This window comes from Taeniopygia guttata, chromosome 3 (assembly GCF_048771995.1).
Source record: "Taeniopygia guttata chromosome 3, bTaeGut7.mat, whole genome shotgun sequence".
In the NCBI taxonomy this organism is placed as follows: domain Eukaryota; kingdom Metazoa; phylum Chordata; class Aves; order Passeriformes; family Estrildidae; genus Taeniopygia; species Taeniopygia guttata.
The window spans coordinates 17,342,473-17,361,794 of NC_133027.1; the positions used below are offsets into that span (position 1 = coordinate 17,342,473).

Below are 19,322 nucleotides of genomic sequence, written 5' to 3' on the forward strand. Positions count from 1 at the left end.
TCCTCATGCCCTTAACACACTTGGTTCCACATAAAAGCACTGATGTATGTTAAGCCTGTGTTTCACCTTTAAGCCCTCAAGGAGAGTGGGCAGGAATATTTTTTTTCCTTGTATATAGCTATGAAATATTTATTTCTTACACGCATATGATGTAAGAAAGCTATTTAGCAATTTTTTTTTGTTTTTTTGATGCTTTGGAGATGAGCACAGCTGTAGTTTGGGGAAAAGACAAGGCTTGTAGGTGGAGTAGGGAATTTTGCTGAGAAGCATTATGTGTCTTACTTGCCTGCAGGGTACATCTGAGTATGTCTTCTAGTGAGATCTGTTGTTTCATAAAATTTTGAGCATTAGTAGTGTCTTATCATCCCTTGTTTTCTGCCAAGGCAGCATAAAGTAGCCTCCTGAGGGCTGAAATGTTTTAGTCTGATAAAAACCTTTTTGTCTAAACATGGAATGGATATCAAAATATTTGTCCTGTATAACTGTCCAGAATTTAGATGGACTAACATTTGACTGAAGCAAACAAACTAGAAAAATGAATGAAGTGAAGAGTATCCCAGATTTCCTTCTTTCAACATTGATTCTTAGACCCTTGTTTAAGGGTCTGGTTGTGGAATCTTAGCAGCTTGTTACTGATTTTTCAGATAAGACCCAGGAAATTTATAAGTAGCCGCTGTGAGTAAAATTAGCATTCACGGGTGTGTAAAATGCAAACACTGAAGGCAAGGGAGTAGTAGGATAAACAAATTGTGCCCCTACTTTGCCCTGTACATTTTCTTATGTGCTGCTAGCAACAGTCAGGAGAATGAAGGGTGGATGGCAAAACATGATCTTCTATGATGATAGATAGAGATTGTAATGGGTGAAAAAAAAGATGGAAATAAAGTTCTGTTCTTCATTCTGTATGTGCTGTTCTCAGTGATGTTTTGAATTGTTTGGATTTGCTAGCCAAGTTTTTAGTAGTTTTGTAACTTCCTTTTGAGCTCTTGGAAGGGAGGGAATGTATCATCAGGAGGGTCCTGTACAGTGACACCTTTCCCAGGTTTTACTGTTAGTGGTTTGGTATTGACTTACTCAACAAACAATAGGTAAAGACTTAACTCTGAAAGGAAAAATACATAGAGAAGGATGAAATGGTTGGGATAAGAGGAAAAATTGACAAGAGAAAGTGCCTGTCTTGAAGGAAGAGGTGAAATCTGTCATGAACAGAGTTGGAGAAGAAAGCAAACACTGGGTTATAGTATTAGAAAAGATAGGTCATTTATGAAGTGATAGAAAGATTTAGCGCAAGAAGAAAATAAATCCATGTTATTCAGGTTCATGAATATTGTTGTGAGGATGTAAATTACTGAGCTGCTGTAATTCTTTAATATTTTCAGAAGCAGCAGTGAATTTTGTTCTCTTGCATGCTTTAATAGGGTATGTTTCCTTCAGTTTTTTGTAAAGCAGTGGAAAAACTCAAATATAGTTATACCTAAGGTTTCTACAGTAAACCTTTAAACTAAATCCCCTTCACCTGAATAGGTTATAGTCACCTGCATTGTTTTGTCTCATTCTTTTCACATCCTTATGCAAGTTGTTGAGGTTGTGTATGACAGTACAACCCATTTCTGAATACAAAATGGGGTACAGGAGTTGCAATAAAATCCTGCAGTTCTGGAATGTTGAAAAGAAATAGTGGAGTGCTCAAAGAGCAATCAACAAAGAAAAAAAGATTAGGCCATGAGAAAGATGAAGAGGCCCTTTTTACTGAGTGCATGGTTACCACTGTGTTGCTTTCTGTTTCTGAAGGGTTTCTGCTGCAAATCTCTTGTACCACAGCTATGTTGATCTTTTCTCTCTGTGGGCCTTTTCTTGAGTACTGTGCTGACTTTAAGCAAGAGTTCTGAAAAAGCAATAGAGCTGAAATAGATGAGTCATCTTTATCATTCAGTGGATCTGACATTTGCTGACTTTTTCCTGTTGACTCCTGTTTACCTGTTCTTGTGTTGACCTAATGAAGCACTGCGATACATCCTTTGCAGACTTGATTACAGGATACTTTCTTCACATTTATTATTTTGACTAATGTGCACTTTTCCTGAGTAACGTGTGCCCATTTTTTTTCCTTGTTCTTCTTGAACTAGGGAGTCTAGACTGGAGTTTTATTTTTTCCTGAAAAGTGAGAAGCCAATTAAAAACCTGTTTGCTTGATGTGTGCATCTTCACAGTACTTTTGTTACAAAGAAATTGATGTAGCTCTTCAATATGGATATTTAATTTTCCTTCATTCCTTTTGGAAGTATTTTAGATTCAACATCTGTTGAATCAACATTGCTAGTCTTTTAGCACTTAAGTGAACAGATCTGTTTGAGGATTTCAATTTGTCTGGAAATTTAGAGAAATACTCATTATGCCTACTTGTTTTAAGTGATCATTCTGGTAGCTAAGCCATCTTCAAAGGAAAACTTCCATAGCCCTGCTTTTTATTCCAGACTAATATATCCAGAGGTGAAAAATCTACTTTGGTGTGGTTATAGTGTTGAGTTTTCTGTAGTTGGGATTTTGGTGTTTTCTTCTGTTTCCAGTTGAAGTGACCTAAGCTGCAGAAGGTGTACTTATTCTGAAATGTGGCTTTTGAGTATACTGGTTGTATTACTACAGTGGTATGTTCTATATTGTAGTGCCACCTGTACAGAACATTCTTAAACTTTCTGACCTTTTGGTTGAGTAATGCTCTTGGTTCTACTGCTTTCTATCAATCTTACATATATATATATATAAAAATATATATAAATACACACACATATATAAAATCCCAGTTGTTCAGTTGACTAAACATGTCATTGAAAAATTGAACCAAAGGCCTAGACTAAAGTGAATTGGGTTTTATTCTTCATGGTGGAAAGGCTAGAAAGAATTTGAGGTCATCACAAATCTGCAGAATTTTAGAAGTTCAGTGATGGCTGAGATTTGTAGACGGTCTACCTGTAGAATACACTAGGAAATCATTTTCTGTAATAGAATTGAATGTAAGAGGTCAGGTAAAATATTTTAATATAGAAGTATAATTCTAAATGTTACTAAAAATTATTAAAAATGGGGTTAACTTGAAAAGATGTAATATCTTTGTCCATTGCTTGTGTGGAGTGCTGCATACTGCAGATATTTAAAGGGCTGCTGTTGTGGTGCTTGGAGATGAGGCTTGGCTGATCTCATGGGAATGATTCCTGAATTGGGGAAAGCAGTAAGATAATGGACATGAAGGAATACAGACTGTGTTGGATAGTAATTCGTTCAATACAGAGTGTAATGAGGCCCTCTCCTATTTTTTTTCCTTCCCATGGAGAGCACTAAGAAGCTGACATTTTCAAGATGGGGAATATTTGTTCTACTTGCTAATTGAAATGACTATTGTCATTACCAGATTTGTGCTTGCTATATGGATAAGAGACTTAACTTTCAGTGTCTATTGCTTATTTTAAGATGTATTTCAGTTTTTCACATACTAGGAGAATATAATTGTAGTGAAGTAAGATCTGAATTGATAAAATGTCTGTTTCTGGTTGCATTTGAGAAAGATACCTCCATAGATGTTGGTTATTTTGCTTTATTTTTAAATGCCTAGGAAACTGAGTAGCTTGTGAAGTTTTTGAAAAATTTCAGACACTGTAGTGGTTCTCTGGGCTTTCAAATAAAAACTTGTCATTCAAACACACATTTGAATACCCTGTATTTATAGAGGACAGAGAATAGAAATTTTCAGGTTTCCTGGAGTTGCTAGATGGAGCTTAAAGATTAACTAACAACAAAAGGACAAAAGAATGTAAAAGTATGCACACAGGATGATGAACATAGCTGGAACTATTGGATAAACAGATAATGAAGAATATAGTGGATTTTTGGACAAAGTTCTATCTCAGGAAGTAACAGCTCATTCCCAAAAAAAGTTCAAGGAAAGCTCATCTGTAATATTGAGGCACTTAAGGAGTATGACCACCAGAGACCACTTTAGACAACCCTCTCTAGGACCATAAAAGCACTTCCAATAGGAGACAAATGCATGCAAATTAGATCTAGGAAAAATGATGTTTATGTATTAGCTAGGAAGTGCACTGTAATGAATATGTATGATCATGATGGAATAAATACGCTGTTGTAAAGTTTCACACACACATTTGATTAGAGAAGATATCCTCTGAAAGTGTCCAGCACTGTAATAAAGGCTGCTTTCTAATACTTCAGATTGTGTTATTTTCCAGCTGATTTTGTTATCAGTGTACTGCTATGTGTGACAAGAGTAGAGATTTTGAGTTCATCTCATTATGTGCATGTACACTGTGAATGTGTGATAAAACCCCATGGTTTTAAAATCACAGTAACTGAGTTGGTCTTTGTTTGGATCTGTGTTTTGCCAACATAATGCCAGGCTGTGGTGTTTTGATGTTGTAAACTCTTTTTCCCTGGTAGTCTGATATCTACAATCCATAACTGGCCAAACCAGTTTTTGCTTAACAGAAGCAAGTGGTTTAGGTCCTTATTGTTTCTGAATAGACAAGAAAACAAAACACACAAACAAAAAAACCCAAGCCAGCATTCTTAGTCTCATTTCACCTTTTAATCAAACTTGCATCCTAGATTTTGGGTATTCCTGTGAATAAATAGCTTTTTTTGACAACTCATGGCCTATAATGGTGTATTCTTACGAGCCCATCAGAGAAAACACCCTTCAGCCAATATCTTCCTATCCTTAATGAATTGGTTTTGGTTGTTTTCACTATAAAATGTATATTGGTGTTTCGTTTTACATCATTAGTCATACAGTTTATTTTAGAGTAATTCTGAGTAATGATTAAGTAAGCCTTCTTTGAAAAAGCTTATTGGATTTGATGCTCATTTATTGCACAAACCAGATTACTATTGCCTCCGTCATGTTATTCATAATGTGCTTTGCTCTCTGTAGCATACTTAAGAATTGCAAACTGGAACCCGGGAGTTAATACTGGAAATAGAAATACTATTACTAACCTATGTCACAACTGGATTTGATGTTTTGGACTGAAATGAATTTGGAAAGAAAATGTTTAGGCGCTTACATTAACTCTTTTCATCTGCCAATAAATTAATGGGGAGATGAAGTATGTGTCCAATATTAAAAAACATTTGCCGGTGATGTTGATGTTGACTAACACAAATGTTTAGAGCATGTACTTCAAGGAAGTGGGGGGGTATTAGAGGGCTGTGCTTGGAATTTTCATCTGAATAAGGGTCCCTTCACACTGGATGATGTATAAATATTCAGTAATATAGTCTGCTACAAAGAACATTGTGCCTTAAGACAAATATCTCCCATGCTGGTATGATTTCAAAATAATCACTGCTGCTTATCCTCCATTTCTTCACATTTCACCCATGAAGCAAAGTTGAGACTTCAAAGCAGGAGTGTTAATTAGTTATATTTTCATCATGTAAGGCAGAGTATTAATTGAATAAAATACATTGATAAAATACATTTGAAAGCATTTTTGCAAGATTTATGATGCTTTCAGTTGAAAGAGGAATCTTGTTTCTTCCTGTCATTCAGAAAAGAAGGGTTCTCTTAACTACTCTTAAGTATCTGTCAACTTTATCAAATACCCTTGGCAGTATCTCTGAACTCGTCTTCCTGACATTTCCCAATAAATTGAAGAAAATTACCAAGTGGTTTGATTTTGAGCCTTGTAATGGAATTGCTTTTTTCAGCTTTACTGTGGAAAACGTAACTTCCTTTTTTTTCCCTTTAAGATTAGTACTGCAACTTTGAGGCAGTAGTTGGAAAATTGACATTGGTTTCAAATAAGTCATTCTCGCTTTCAGTTCTTAGCTGTCTGGCATTAAGCAATTATTCTATAATTGTACAAGTTGTTTTTATACTTGAAGAAGGTTAGAAATTGGACAGAAGAATATCCACCAATACTGCCGTCTGGTTGCTGTGGAGAAACATTAACTCCCTTGTATGTTATAACCAACTTTTTGTGAACTCTTGTAGATGTTTTTCATTCCTCAGCTCATTGTTTTTGTGGGAAAGGAGGATAGTTTTGACCTAACTATGAGCAGAAACAAGAAAATAATGCTTAAGGAATAAGACACAACTGATGCTTCATTAATTGTGGTAAAGTTTGGCAATTTTTGACGAGTATGTGTTAACAAATATCATGTGTGAAGAGGTTTGTGTTTAAAACGTTACTGCTCAAGTGGCCCTACAGATTTAGAATAAACATGAAAGCCTTGGTTTTAAGGTCTCTGTAAGGTGTATGTATATTATTCTGTCTTGATCTCCTAGCTCTTGCAAGAGCTCATTTTAAAGTGGTTTTGTAGTTCATATTCTATTTCTTTTCCTAAAAAGTCTTTTTTTCCTCTAATAGTCATGGATATTGAAAAGAAGAGCAAAAGGCTGGAGAAGAGTCATGCTGCGTAGTGTACCTTGCTCACTGGCCCTGTCAGACCCAGGAGGAAGCATAGGTCATAACTTTGTGGTAGAATGGAGGGCCAAAAATTACTATAGAGGGAAACAAGTTATTGCACACCTCAGAAAAACTGAATTCCAGGGGGTAAATGTACCATGGTGTGGCTAAGAGGGGTACTCCTAAATCTCTATCTGCAGAATTGCTGTATCCACAGGTTCTTGAATTTTGTATGTAGAGCATCTTAAACTTTTTATTTTAGGCTCTGCGCATGATCAGGTAGGCCTCAGTGCTTCTGCTTCTATCTGGGTAATCTTTCTTCAAAGCCTAATTCATCAGCACTAAAAACAGAAGTGTCTTCTTATTTTTCTGCAGGAATAACTTAGAAAAAATGCACTAAAGAACAAACAGACAAAAATCCACAGAAAAACACAAACCCCCAAACAGAGCCCTCACATCAGCTTGAATTTATTTGAAGTGTTGTATTGAGGCCACAGGCATTCACTGCATTTTAAAGCTTTGAATACTTGTTTTTCTTCTTATTAGAGAAAATTTGTTAAAAATGAGAAAATAGAGATTCACCAAGATAAGGTAACTTGCAGAGTTTGTGTGGGTTGTTGGCAGAAAGAATAAAATGCAACATTCCTGGGTCATGTTTGGTGCTTCACCTGCTAAACCACTGTTTCTCTTGTGAAGTACTTTGTTGTAATTGTTGTTCTTTGGTTGTCTCTCAGTACCTTGCTATAGCTGGTAAGCAAACTTTGTGCCATTGTGTTGCTGCTTTTCAGTGGATTATTAGTAGGCTGTACAGTATGGGCCTGTATGATTAACTTGTGCCATCCAGTTAGGAATTATCTGTGTCAGTAAAATTCCCTCTCTGCTTTGGCTGCTTTTCTGAATGAGGCAAATGCCTTCTGTGCTGTGAAGTAGCAGGATTCTGGAGGCCTTGACTGCAGCAATTGGCTTTTGATAAATAAAATATATTAAAATACAGCTGATATGAACAGGAAGTTTAGCCTACAATCTGAATTAGTAGAGAAAATATGCATGTATTAAAATTAGTTATGTAGAAGAAATAAAATTTTCTTCTGTATTTCATTTTAATGTGGACTTAAATTTCTTTAACGATTTATTAAAGGTGCTGTGTTGTAAAGTTGGAGACTTCCAGGTCTTCAAATCCAATGTTATGCTAGAATTTCCTCTTGATGATGAAAATCCTTGTGACGGTGACCTTTTTCTTTTTTTTTTTCTTTATGTTATGAATTGATTGCTTAAATATTTTTTCCTTAGCAATAACTTTGTTTTTACAAAAGCATGGCATAAATTACATTTCATTCTTTTAAAATACTAAAATAAATGTCCTTAAAAGTTACATACTTTCTGTTGACCTTTGCAGAGATCGTGCAAATGGTGAATTTCTTATGTAGATAGCTTAGTGCAGTTAACAATATAGTGGACTTGTATTTTGTGTAGCTACTCCAAATATTGAAACTGTGAATTTGTGTTCATGTTTTACTATTTCATTTGGCATGAGTTGTACCTGTGAACTGCAGTGGTTGTATGACTAATTTTGAACCAAAATAGTGGATTTAATTTTGAAACTGCTAGGCTACACACAGCAGGATCTGTAATAGCTTAGTATGTGTTACACACACTCGCATCATCCATTTCTGAATAACTAGTGGTGATAATTTACATTATAGTTGCATGTTTTTATTCTTATTTGCACATAACTTTCCACTACACATTGCTCTCTCTCTAAGATTTTGAGGTGTTATTCTAATTGGCCAAGCTGTTGATATCCTGTACATGAGGAGGAATAAAAAATTCTGTTTTTCTCATACATGTGCTAAATTGTAACTGCTCAGGGTGAAACTTGCCATTCTACGTCAAGATTTTTTTTTTTCGCCCATGACAGCTCAGCTTTAAATAGATCTTGGTTAGGTTTTTTTAATATTCTGTAAAATTGAAGCTCCTTATTGGAACAGGTTTTATGACCTCATGGAGGAACATTAAAATTAGGTGTGGAGCATGCATTGTACAGCTTTAGGGAACGTGTTTTCTTTGTTCTTTGTGGGTGTTCTGCTCACATCTGACCAAGTCATATGGTATTTAGAAAGTTGTGTTTTGCCCATACTCACAATATTATAAGAGCTTGACATAAGCTTTCAAAAGGTACACAAGTATACTATTCCCAATGTTGAAGTTTGTATATATAACATTTGCCAACAAAATCACTGCTTGGCTGAGTGCCTGGTTTTCATGGAAGCTTTCAAGGTGGTGATGTCCAGCTCTGCCCTTGTTCCTGCTCATTTGCTGTCTGTTCCTTTTGTCTCTTAGACAGCCAGATAATTTTTGTCACCCTTTCAAGGCAAGCTGTGTATGTGAAGACAAGTTCTTCATCTGTCTCATTGTGTGGATACAATGAAGCTGTCTGTCAATTCCACACTGCTCAGCATGGCTTAAGATGAGAGATGAAGTTAGGAAAAGGCTGAAAATTAAATTTTGGTATTGTTTACTAAGCCAAGTAGTGCAGTACAGAAAGAAGTGTTTCTGTGGGATGAAGTGGTTGGCATTGAGGATCCAACATGGGTGCTGTAGGTTTTTTGCCTAGGTTAGTCTGTGGGCTAAATGTTCACTTGCATTTGGAACAGATATTCTAGTTCAGTTTAGTTTTAAAGAAATCAGGTTTGTGTATCCAGACACCATTGCACAGAACTTGCAAAGCACATGAAGTGCAGATAACTGGGAGGCTTCAGGGGCCCCCTCTGATCTGAACTAAGCCACTGTGGAGATGCACGAATTATCTCGCTGCTGGAGTTGGAAGTGCATGCACTGGAATTTAGGAGCCCACAGAGTCTGTTTCTCATTCTACTTCCTGTAGTATTGGCAAGGGATGAAACTTCTTTCCATGTGGAAGTGAGTACAAGTGGCAGAAAAGAGTGCTGTGGACTGAAAGCCACAGCTAAGTTTTGATTTTTGTTGTAGAAATTCTGTGTTTTCTTTTAAAATGTAAGTAGTCAAGTATTCAAGATATATGCCAAGTGAATATATAACCTGTGATAGCAGATGCTCGAAAGTCAGAATCACTGTCAGATGACGATTACCTCTGTGACTCTAACACTGCCTAGCAGTGCTCACAAACTCTTCCATATGGGCTTCTTTATTTGGAAGGCAAATCACTAGTAAACCAGAGGGTTTTTGTGAACTGGAGAAAAATAGGGGAAAAAAAATAGATTGTAGTGATGACTTTAAATTTTGCTTGCATTTTGAGATACTTTGGGCCTGATTTATAGGCATGCTGGATAATCAGAATAGCAGCTAAATTTATATTTTCAAAGTACAGTTGCAGTTGAAGTTCTGTTAAAATCACTGACTGAAAAACTAGGCACTGAGTATGTGAAATTGAGCAACCAAAGTTAGTGGGCATTTATTTTATCCTTGGGGCTTTCATAATGTTTGCGCTCCCCATTTACCTTTAGAACAGGAATACTGATCTTATGAAATTATTGCAAAGTTTGCATTTGTTGTATATAGTCTTACCATGTTATGGGCAGAGCTGCATAAAATGTAAAGTTTTTATATTCAGTGTAGAATGCAGATGGTAAGCATTTAATGGGTCACAGGATGAGGGCAAAAACTGGGCAATTGTCCATTTGCTGAATGAATCAGAAATACTACTGAAGAAAACAGAATAAAGCAGCAGAAAGAATACAGTCAGAAGTAGGTATGTATAAAGGTTAAACTCAGGTTGCATGGCTTTCAAACCTTAACTGCTGCATAGCTTGGTTTTACAGATACATATTTAAAGCTCTGGGGCTTTACAAGCTCTGCAGAACTCTTGATGCTTTGTAATCTGCACTTTGGTGCACTGAGACAAGGATAAGAATACGATTGGTAAGCATAGAGTAGAGATGCAAGGTGGTGTGTGACTATTGTGGTGATGCCTTAGATTTCCAAGTATTGTATATGTTTGTGCCCTCTTTTTGGGAAGAGCACTTGAAAAATACCCACTGGCAGTTTTGGATTCATTTGTGAGGAAGGCTTTTGGAAAAGGTTTGTGCTGCTTGGGTCACTTAGTTTTGTGTTTGAAAAAGTGACATAATAAATTCACATCCCTGGAAGTTGGCTTTTGGGGTTGATCTTAAGGTATGTTATCCTGCATTTTATTGGTGTTCTCAAAATATTCTTCTTGGGGAATGTGTTCTGGTGGTGTTTTTTGTTTTTGTTTTTTTTTTTAATGGGGTTTTGTTTGTTTGTTTTTTAATTAATGGAATGCTGTTTTTCAGATACAGATTTGATCATTAGAGTAAGTAGCTAAACAAAGAGCAAGTGCCCAAGAAAGGTACCCCTTTTTCACTCTCTACCTGCTGAATCCTTTCTCAGGTTTGCTTTTTGTGTTTTGTGTGAGGATTTTGCACATTTCTAAACTTGTATGCTCATCCTGAATTGTGAGATTCAAGGTTTGTTGTTTTGTTAGTGTCTCCTCTTATAGAGTTGATGATACAGGCCAGAAATGCCAAGCACTTCTACCCTTTTCATAGTAGTAGGAGCCAGATGATGACTTTTCTTTTTCCCTGGGTCTTGCTAGCTTGCTTTTAGTGCTAATCTGAAAAAGAAGGACACCATGTGATACCAGTTGGTAAATTATATATATTGCAGTCAAACACTAATGTCTGGGAATTCAGACATTAAAACTAGCTAGTGTGTCCATTTCAGGACAGGTGTTCATGCTCGTTTCTTCCCTCTGTCTCTTTAACTCAACTTCACTATGTATCTGAATGTGCAACCTTATCTGTCTCATACCCCTTCTAGGCTGTTAAGCATGTGAGTTCTTTGGGTCAGAAATATGCTTTGTGGGTTATATAGTATAATTTCTGTAACAAGTATTCATACAAATGTTGATACTGAATTAATAATAATTTTTTGTTTTAATTTTTTTCCTTACTCTTTTTTCTAAAACATTATCAGTTTGTTTCCCTTTCAATGGTTCACTTGACTGTTTTGTATGAAACTTTTCCACTAAATCCATAGAATCATCTTGAGTAATAAACTTCGCTCTGTTTCATTTGCATCATTGCTTATAAAGAAGAGAAAACAGGTCAAGTTATGCCCTGAAATAATATCTCCTCATTTATTTAGGATTTTTCAAATACTGTTAAAAGCATAATAGAAATGTGGTAGTAAGAGAACGGATGGAAAAGTGTATGTGACAGTTAAAGGGACAGTTAAATTTAGGGAACTGTGCCTATTAAAAAGGACAGCCCTGCCTTTTGAGTTTCTTTCCCTGCTAGCACTTAATGTTTTAACTTGGTGTTACAGGTTTTGGAGAGTTGTTACAAGAATGAGTGTTCTGTAGTTGTTGTTTTAATTGCTACTTTAAAAATGGCCATGTTTGCGTACTCTGACCTTTACCTATTATGGCCTGAAACTTGGTTGAAAAATGATAAAGGAATGGACAAGCTGAATTATGGCACTGCAAGTGTGCACTGTGTTGCTGCAAACATCAATATTAGGCTTGCTGTCACGAACATAAAAATAGTCTTGTCATTGTACCCTGTGGTGTTAAGATTTAAGTATGTATTTCAGCTAAGTGCCGTCAAACAGTCTAAAACACTGTTGTGCAGAGGATCAGTGAAGCATGCAGGATGTACAAGTTTCTTTTATTGAAGTGCTTAGGACCTGAAGCACTGGTTCCTAAGCTGTTGCTTGTGATGACTTGGGATGCCACTATTAGACATGGAAAATTGTTAGGCAGTTTTCTATGTGAGTAAAAAATAAAATCTATGAAGTGAGAAATGTTACTTTCTAAATAAAATAATTTATCCAGCTTTTTGTAGCTTAACTACTACTTTTGGTAGTGGTTGCTGTATTTGAGGAATTTCTTTCTTTATTTTGCCCTTACTGTTAAATTTTTTTTCAGGCCATAATCAGAACAATTCTTTCTACTCACTGATTCAGTTTTATTAAATTCTGCTTTTGCTTTCAGTGCCTTAATGTCTTTAAATATTTAATATACAAGAAATTTTCAATCTTCTAGAATAAATGGCCTGGAGGGAGGAAGAATTTCTGAAAGTATCCTACTTGAATGTAAAAGAAGAAAATGCAGTGTGCAACCAAGCTGTTTATCTGATTGCATAGCACTGAAATGCATTTCATTGAGCCCTGCTTCTGCACAGGCTACGGAAGTGATCTGTCAGTGATTTTTGGAGCTGATCTATTAATTCAAGTCCTGCTCACTTAAAAAAACAAATAAAACTGCAGCTCAGAAATTCACATTACTGGGAGAGTAGAGGTGATTTAATGGTTGATAGTGGTTTGATATTCAGAAAATCTACAGCAAAAGACGTCATTTTCTTTTCTTGTTTTATGCACATAGTGCCTTGTGTTTGATGCATCTTTTCCTCTGAGCTGCTCAGGGGAGCACTGGTTTATGCTTTGGCTAGAGAGGGACTCACGGGAGAAGCTCTTAGACATGCTGTGGTGAAAGCCATGGCAAAGCTACAGGTTCTGCAAACTGTTAAAAATGTGTAGATATTACTGCTAATTTTAAATGCACACTTGTGTGAGTTCTTCTTTCTTTTCTTTTTTTTATGCAGGTCAACTTTGTAGTGTGCCAACTGTTTGCCTTGCTTGCGGCTATTTGGTTTCGAACATACCTTCATTCAAGCAAAACTAGCCCATTTATAAGACATGTTGTTGCAACACTCTTGGGCCTTTATCTTGCACTTTTTTGTTTTGGATGGTAAGTTGCACTTAAATTAATTTTTCAGGAACTTGTAAATTTTTATTTTTGTGTTATGAAAAACTTTATTGCCTAATTCTGTTGGGGTTTTTAGCTGCTGCAAATGTGCAGAATTCATCCTAAATATTCTGATGAGGTGCATAAATTTTGAAAGATCATCTGTTTGCGAACTGGTTTGTGAATTGGCTGCCTGTGGTTTTGGGATGATGAAGCAGGTGCAGTTTGTTTAACTTCTACAGCTTTTTTTTCTGTAAACTTGCTGGAGAAGTATTCTCTTCAGGCATAGCATAGATGCAGTGACTAGGATAATTCCCCATAAATACTCATGGCATGAGATAACTCAGTCTCTTTTTCTGAATATTGAATATAATGTAACTTTTTTAAGGAAGAATTGCTGGAACTGTGAAGTATATCTAGTGACACTCCTAGTAGTATAAAACACCTGGAAAAGAGCTGGCTTTGACTTCAGACTGTTTCATGGCTTTTTTTTTCTTAATGATTTGGAGGGAAGATGTGATTTTTTTTCAAACATATTTTGTGTGACTGCTGTTTTCATATCTTGATCTTTTGACAGTGTAGCAAGGGAGAATGTTAGTAAACTTAGAAAAGGGTATGCATTTAGTTTGGTGAATATTTTTTCTTCAAAAAATAATTTACTAAATGGCTCGCATCTTCCCAAGGTGGTGTGAGTGTCAGTTTCATTTTATTGCATTGTAAACAAGGTGCTTACTTACCTTCAAGTGTATAAGACTTATTTATGCTGACTGTTATAGAGTATTACTGAACTAGGGGGAATTCATCAAGCTGCTGTGCAGGTGGGAAGCTCCACATGTGCATGCATCTGTCTCTGCACATGCAGAGTGTGTTGGCCTGTACTTTGGCATGTTGCGGAGATCTCCCAGCATTAATTGATATATATTGTTTTTAAATTTTAGGAAAGGAAATCAGTAGCCTTTATTCTTTAGATTTACATGCATGATTTACTTTTATATAAAACTCTAGTATGCCCGTCCATATCTTAAACATGTGGCCCTGGTATTCTGCTTTGAGAGAACGATCTGATCTCAAAGACTTCCAGTCTTAGCACCACAGACAAAGAGGAGGATATGGGAGATAGGAGGTACTACGTGAGGATTTTTTTGAGAGATGTGTAAGCTTAGAAGCACATTCTGTTTCCATTGCTTTAGAGAAGCATAAATCATTAATTGTAACTTGTAATTAGAAAGCGCTAGTAATATATTCACATATGAATTTTGGGTATGGGAGATTTTGGAAAGAAACAACCTCTACTCCCAACAGACATAAATAAAATTTTGTGGGGAACTTCTCACTGGCAATATGCCCTGGAAAAAAAAAAAAAAAAAAGCTTTCTGCTGTAGTAGAAATCCACATTATTCTAGTTTGCTTTGGATCTTACTTGAATCTGTTATATTAGCAATTAATTTCTATTTCGCAGTTACGGAGCTAAAAACTACTTAAAAATGATGAAAACATAATTTGAGACATTGAAAGTACACATTCTTTCAAAATTGGTACTTCTGCCATTGCTTTTTTCTTTTTATTAAGCACATGTTATACAAGCAGGTTTTTTGGTGGTTTTGGTTTTTTTGGTTCCCCCTTTTCAAGAAATCAAGTGTGCATGCAGGTTACAAGCCCCTGGTATATCTTCAGTGACTCTTGGATTGTGCTATGACTTTTCTTATAAAGAAATGACGTAGCACGATCCATGACACATATGTAACAAGAGGGAAACTGTTACCGTTTCATTATATGGTGTTACTAGTAAATGTAGTAACTTGTAGATAAAATCATACCCATTTAAATGTGGGAAGTAGTTTGTAATCTGCACCCTTTTAAGGACATTTTGAAGTAGTTATGTTGTAATCTTCAAGTGTGTTAGTTTTCAGTCACTTTTGTAATACTTGTGATGATGATAGAGGAAAGGAAGAGAAGCACTAATAGCATAAAAGGCCCAGAATATGTACCCTTTGTATTTAGTTAAAAATCACTATTCTCTGTAGTATCTCAATATATCCCTTTGAATGTTTGAATCAAAGAACATATTCCTATTGTTAACAGCTCTGAAAGAAATGTTTTGACTGTAATCCTGGTATGGTACTCCTTCTCAGTCCACACTCTCTTAGGCTTTGATACCTTAGTCTCCTTTCTCTGTATAAGAACAAACCTCTTAAGTTTTTGTCATTTTACTAATGCCTGTCTTTGCTATACAATATTGCTAATACTTGGCAGATAAGAAAGCAAGTAAATACTTTTAAAATTGACAATTACTATATTAAAATGCACACTTGGATTTTAGGTAGTCCTATCCTAAATGAGACTTAACTAGGAGTGAAGCATAGGCGCATGTACAGATTGGCTCTTCTGTAAAACGTCAAGATTTTTCAAGGTTAATTCATGTCCAAGTGACTTGTTTTGCCTCAGTTTCTCATGTGTAGGATGAAGAATTTTAGTTGGATTGAACTGGTTTTCTTGTTGGAAATCTTTGAAGTAATTTCCTTGTGAGTAGAGGAGATGGGGAATTAGGAAATTGTTGGTGATAAATTGAAAGAAAACAGCATCACTGTAGCAAAATGGCTGCTTTTTAGGCTTCTTTTTATGGGAAAAAAAATTCCCGAATTAGATGAGTTGTGTCACTTGAGCATATGTACATGTGGTACTGAGGTACTTAAGGTACCAGAATGAAAGAAAAATCAAGTTACTGAAGATCAGCTCTTTTCCCCATTCACTGGCACTGCTTTGATAGCAGTGCTGTACAGCTTACTGAAGTATAATTCCTTCAAAGACCAAAACAAACCCCCAAAGCAATGGTGTTGGGATAGCTGTGGTGGTAAACTGTGGAAAACAAACGAGGAGCTTAGAACACCTTTGTGAAATAAATCTGTGGCTTGTTGATGTGTAGAGCTTTTTTTTTTTTTTTTTGGTGTGTGTGTTTTTTGTGACCATCACCACCATCCATTTAAAAGTTCCTGACAACCTGGGACAAAGAGGCTGGCTGGACACAGTCACTGTTTCTATTGAGTGGGAAATCTTACAATATTGTGGATACTAAGAAATTGTTAGCCTTATCTGAAATATCTATTGCTGTAAATGGGTAGAATGATGAATATGGAAATTAAACCACAACTTTCATGTTTACAGTTATTTACTCAGGAAATAATGCCAAATGGGAGTATTAGAAGACATATTCTTTGTATTTTAAGAATTGAAAAAGAAACATTTGCAATATCCTCAACTGAGCTGGAGCATTCTAGCTAGGTGTCTAGTTTTTGTTCATTACTGCTCTCTGTGCCATGCTAAAGGGAGAAGTTCTCAGCAGAAGGAAGGGTAGCAGAAAACCTAATTAGAATAAAAGGGGGATTTTCTTTGGGAGCTGTTATGGCTTTAAACTTTGAACCTCTTTAATTTCACAATGAATGCATGCAGTTGATTGTCATTAAAGAAAATGCTATGAAGGTTTACTTTTTTCCCCCCCTAGGTATGCCTTACATTTTGTTGTACAAAGTGGAATTTCCTACTATATCATGATCATAATAGGAGTGGAAAATATGCACAAGTAAGTTTCTATTCTAAAATTTATTTCATTTTGCCTTTACAAGAATGCTGCTGTTGAGAGTTTTTTTTTGTAATTGTGCATATATACCATAATTCTAATTGTATAATAACATTTCAGTATTTGAATTCTCTAACCATGGTTTTATTTTCAGGTGAGAAGATGGCTTATTTGGAATTTTTGCCAGCTTTTTGAAATATTTAAAGCTCATTAAAATAATACCCCACTGAGACATATTTTGTGTTTACATATTCTTATTTTTTTATCATTGCTTAATCTTAAGTATTTCTGGGTGTTGACAAATGACAAATGTAGTTTGAAAACAGCGAACACTAGTAGATGGAAGATGTCTGAGCAGAAGACAATTTGGTGAGAAATTTCTCAAGGAACCAAGTCCTTATAATTCCTTTATTTTTTATATCAATATGAGTGCTGTCTTAGGTTTATGAAACAAATATGGCATTATTTTAAGTTTGAATGCTTGATTATATTAGCAGTGTCTGAATCCATATAGAAAACACTTGTTTCTCTTTTTCAGTCCTTCTTAAAAGCAGGGAAGACATTTATTACTGTATGCATATGTTTTACTATTCCAGTAGCCTAGAGATCAGAAACAAATTAGATTCCCACTGTGTTAATTCCTGCATAAATGTTTAGTAAAATTGAAAATCCTTGCTTGAATAGGTTCCTGAAGTATGTGAGCCTGTGAGAAAAATGCTGGTAGAAAAATAAAAGAGGAAAATTGCTTTACACAGAAAACACAAAGCCAGGGCAGCCTTAGTTCATGATCTGACCTATTAGAATACTCTGCTGAATTGTCCTGTGATAGTGAATGTAATTTTATTGTCTTTTAAAATATCCCATATTAAGCTCTCATGTTCAAGATTTTCTTCAAAGCCTCATGTATTCAAACTACTATGGATGTGAAAGAACCTCATTGGTTGGATAGCTGGTTTGTAGACAAACAGCTTCCTGATTACTGGTTGTTGTAAAGCAACTTGTTCATGTAAATTTCTCTTTAGACATTCAACTGTGTAAGCTAGAACTTAAGTTACTTAATATTCTAAAATAAATTGTTAGTGTGGTTAAATGCAGCAAAGGGAGGTGCCAGTCAGCAGCACTTTGGTCTTTACCATAACAAGGTACACAGGCTTCTCAAAAATGGAAATCCAGCAGTGGTTTACATTCCTGATAGTGTGAGACAGGTAGGCAGATTTCCTGCACTGTGGCAAGGGAACACTAATTCCTGATCCTCCTAATTCATACCGGCTGGTTTAACTGCATGGCCTGATCTACTGAGATGTTGGCTGTGTTATGCACAGCTGTTACTGCACAGCTGGGAGGGGAAACCGAGATTTGATTACAGAGCTTATATTGCTTTGTCACCATATGAATTAGTCTGACATTGGATAAAGCTAAAAAACTCCTCTTTCAGTGGAAGACAAAGAAAATGTAGGAGTCATTTGTTACTTTAAATTGTGGACAATGTGTGGATGCTGTATAGGAAGCTCCAGGAGTCACCTCCAGTAGGTGATATAGGCAAGATTACAGAAGGTTGCTCCCTCCACTGCTGGAGTATCCCAGAAGTGGTGATGCCTGTACCTAAGGAATGCACCAGGTACACTTCATTTTCTGTCAGTAAAATGCCATTTACAGCTTTCTGTTTGGCAGTCTGAATAGAAACCAATGTGAATTACTCCTCTCCCCACCTAAGTGTTTGTCTTTAGGCTATGGATGTGTCTCATGGAGCCCAGGGGAGATAGAAGGTTAAGTACTGTACAGCAGAGTGCAGCTGGTACCAGATGGCCTCAGGACTGGAGAATGTAAATGTTTTAGTGGGGGATGTGTGTACAACTAATCGTAGTACTTGTATATACCTGCATAGCCCCAGGTTTGGGATTTACTTTTTGTATTGTAGAGGGACCCATTGGCTGGCAGTTCTATTTAGAGGTTTCCTGCATTGTTCAATGAACATCTTAACCTTGGAGTTAAACTTCAAATACCTATATGTGATGTAAATGGATTTTGTATTGGAAAAGCACTTATGTAGAAAACATATTCATCTATTATCTAAATTTATTCACTGACCTAAGTTTCCTTCTTTTCCCTGCCCTGCTGGCTGTTCTGCAGATTTCTTGAGTGTATAGATAGGAAAAACATTACTGCTCTCCTTGCTGTTTTCCCTACCTGCTAACATAGCTCCTCGGGTTCTCAGGCATCTCTAAAAATTGCTTAAAAAAGAAAGAGAAAACTAAATTTTTAAAAAATGCTATCAGTTCAGTTGCTTTGCACTGGTTATACAAGCTTCCTTACCCTCCTAAGTGAGGAGAGGTTTTAGATAAATTTTTGTCTTCTCCAAAGCATTTTACCTTTCATGGTAGCTGTTGTGTCTGCTATTCTGTGGTTCTGCTTGTTTTGATGGACATAGAGTTCTTTGTTCTTTGTTCCTATGCCCATGTATGTGAGCTGTCTGAACATGCTAATGGAAAGAGATATTTGAATTTGAGTAAACAAACTTTGGTTGTAACTGTCTGGTATCTGTGAAGGGGCTTCCTGGTCATACCTTTCTTGGAATTTTGGAATG

General features: G+C 36.0%; 1 protein-coding gene across 4 annotated transcripts in view; it reads left to right on the plus strand.

Moving 5' to 3' along the window:
• Window positions 1–19,322, plus strand: part of MBOAT2 (membrane bound glycerophospholipid O-acyltransferase 2) — an 88,113-nt gene that overhangs the window by 4,455 nt on the left and 64,336 nt on the right. For all 4 annotated transcript variants that reach the window (XM_041715020.2, XM_041715021.2, XM_002197647.7 and 1 more), the window contains exons 2-3: window positions 13,022–13,167; window positions 16,664–16,741. In XM_041715020.2, coding sequence (XP_041570954.2) covers window positions 13,022–13,167; window positions 16,664–16,741 — 224 coding nt within the window. The remainder of the gene's footprint in view (window positions 1–13,021; window positions 13,168–16,663; window positions 16,742–19,322) is intronic.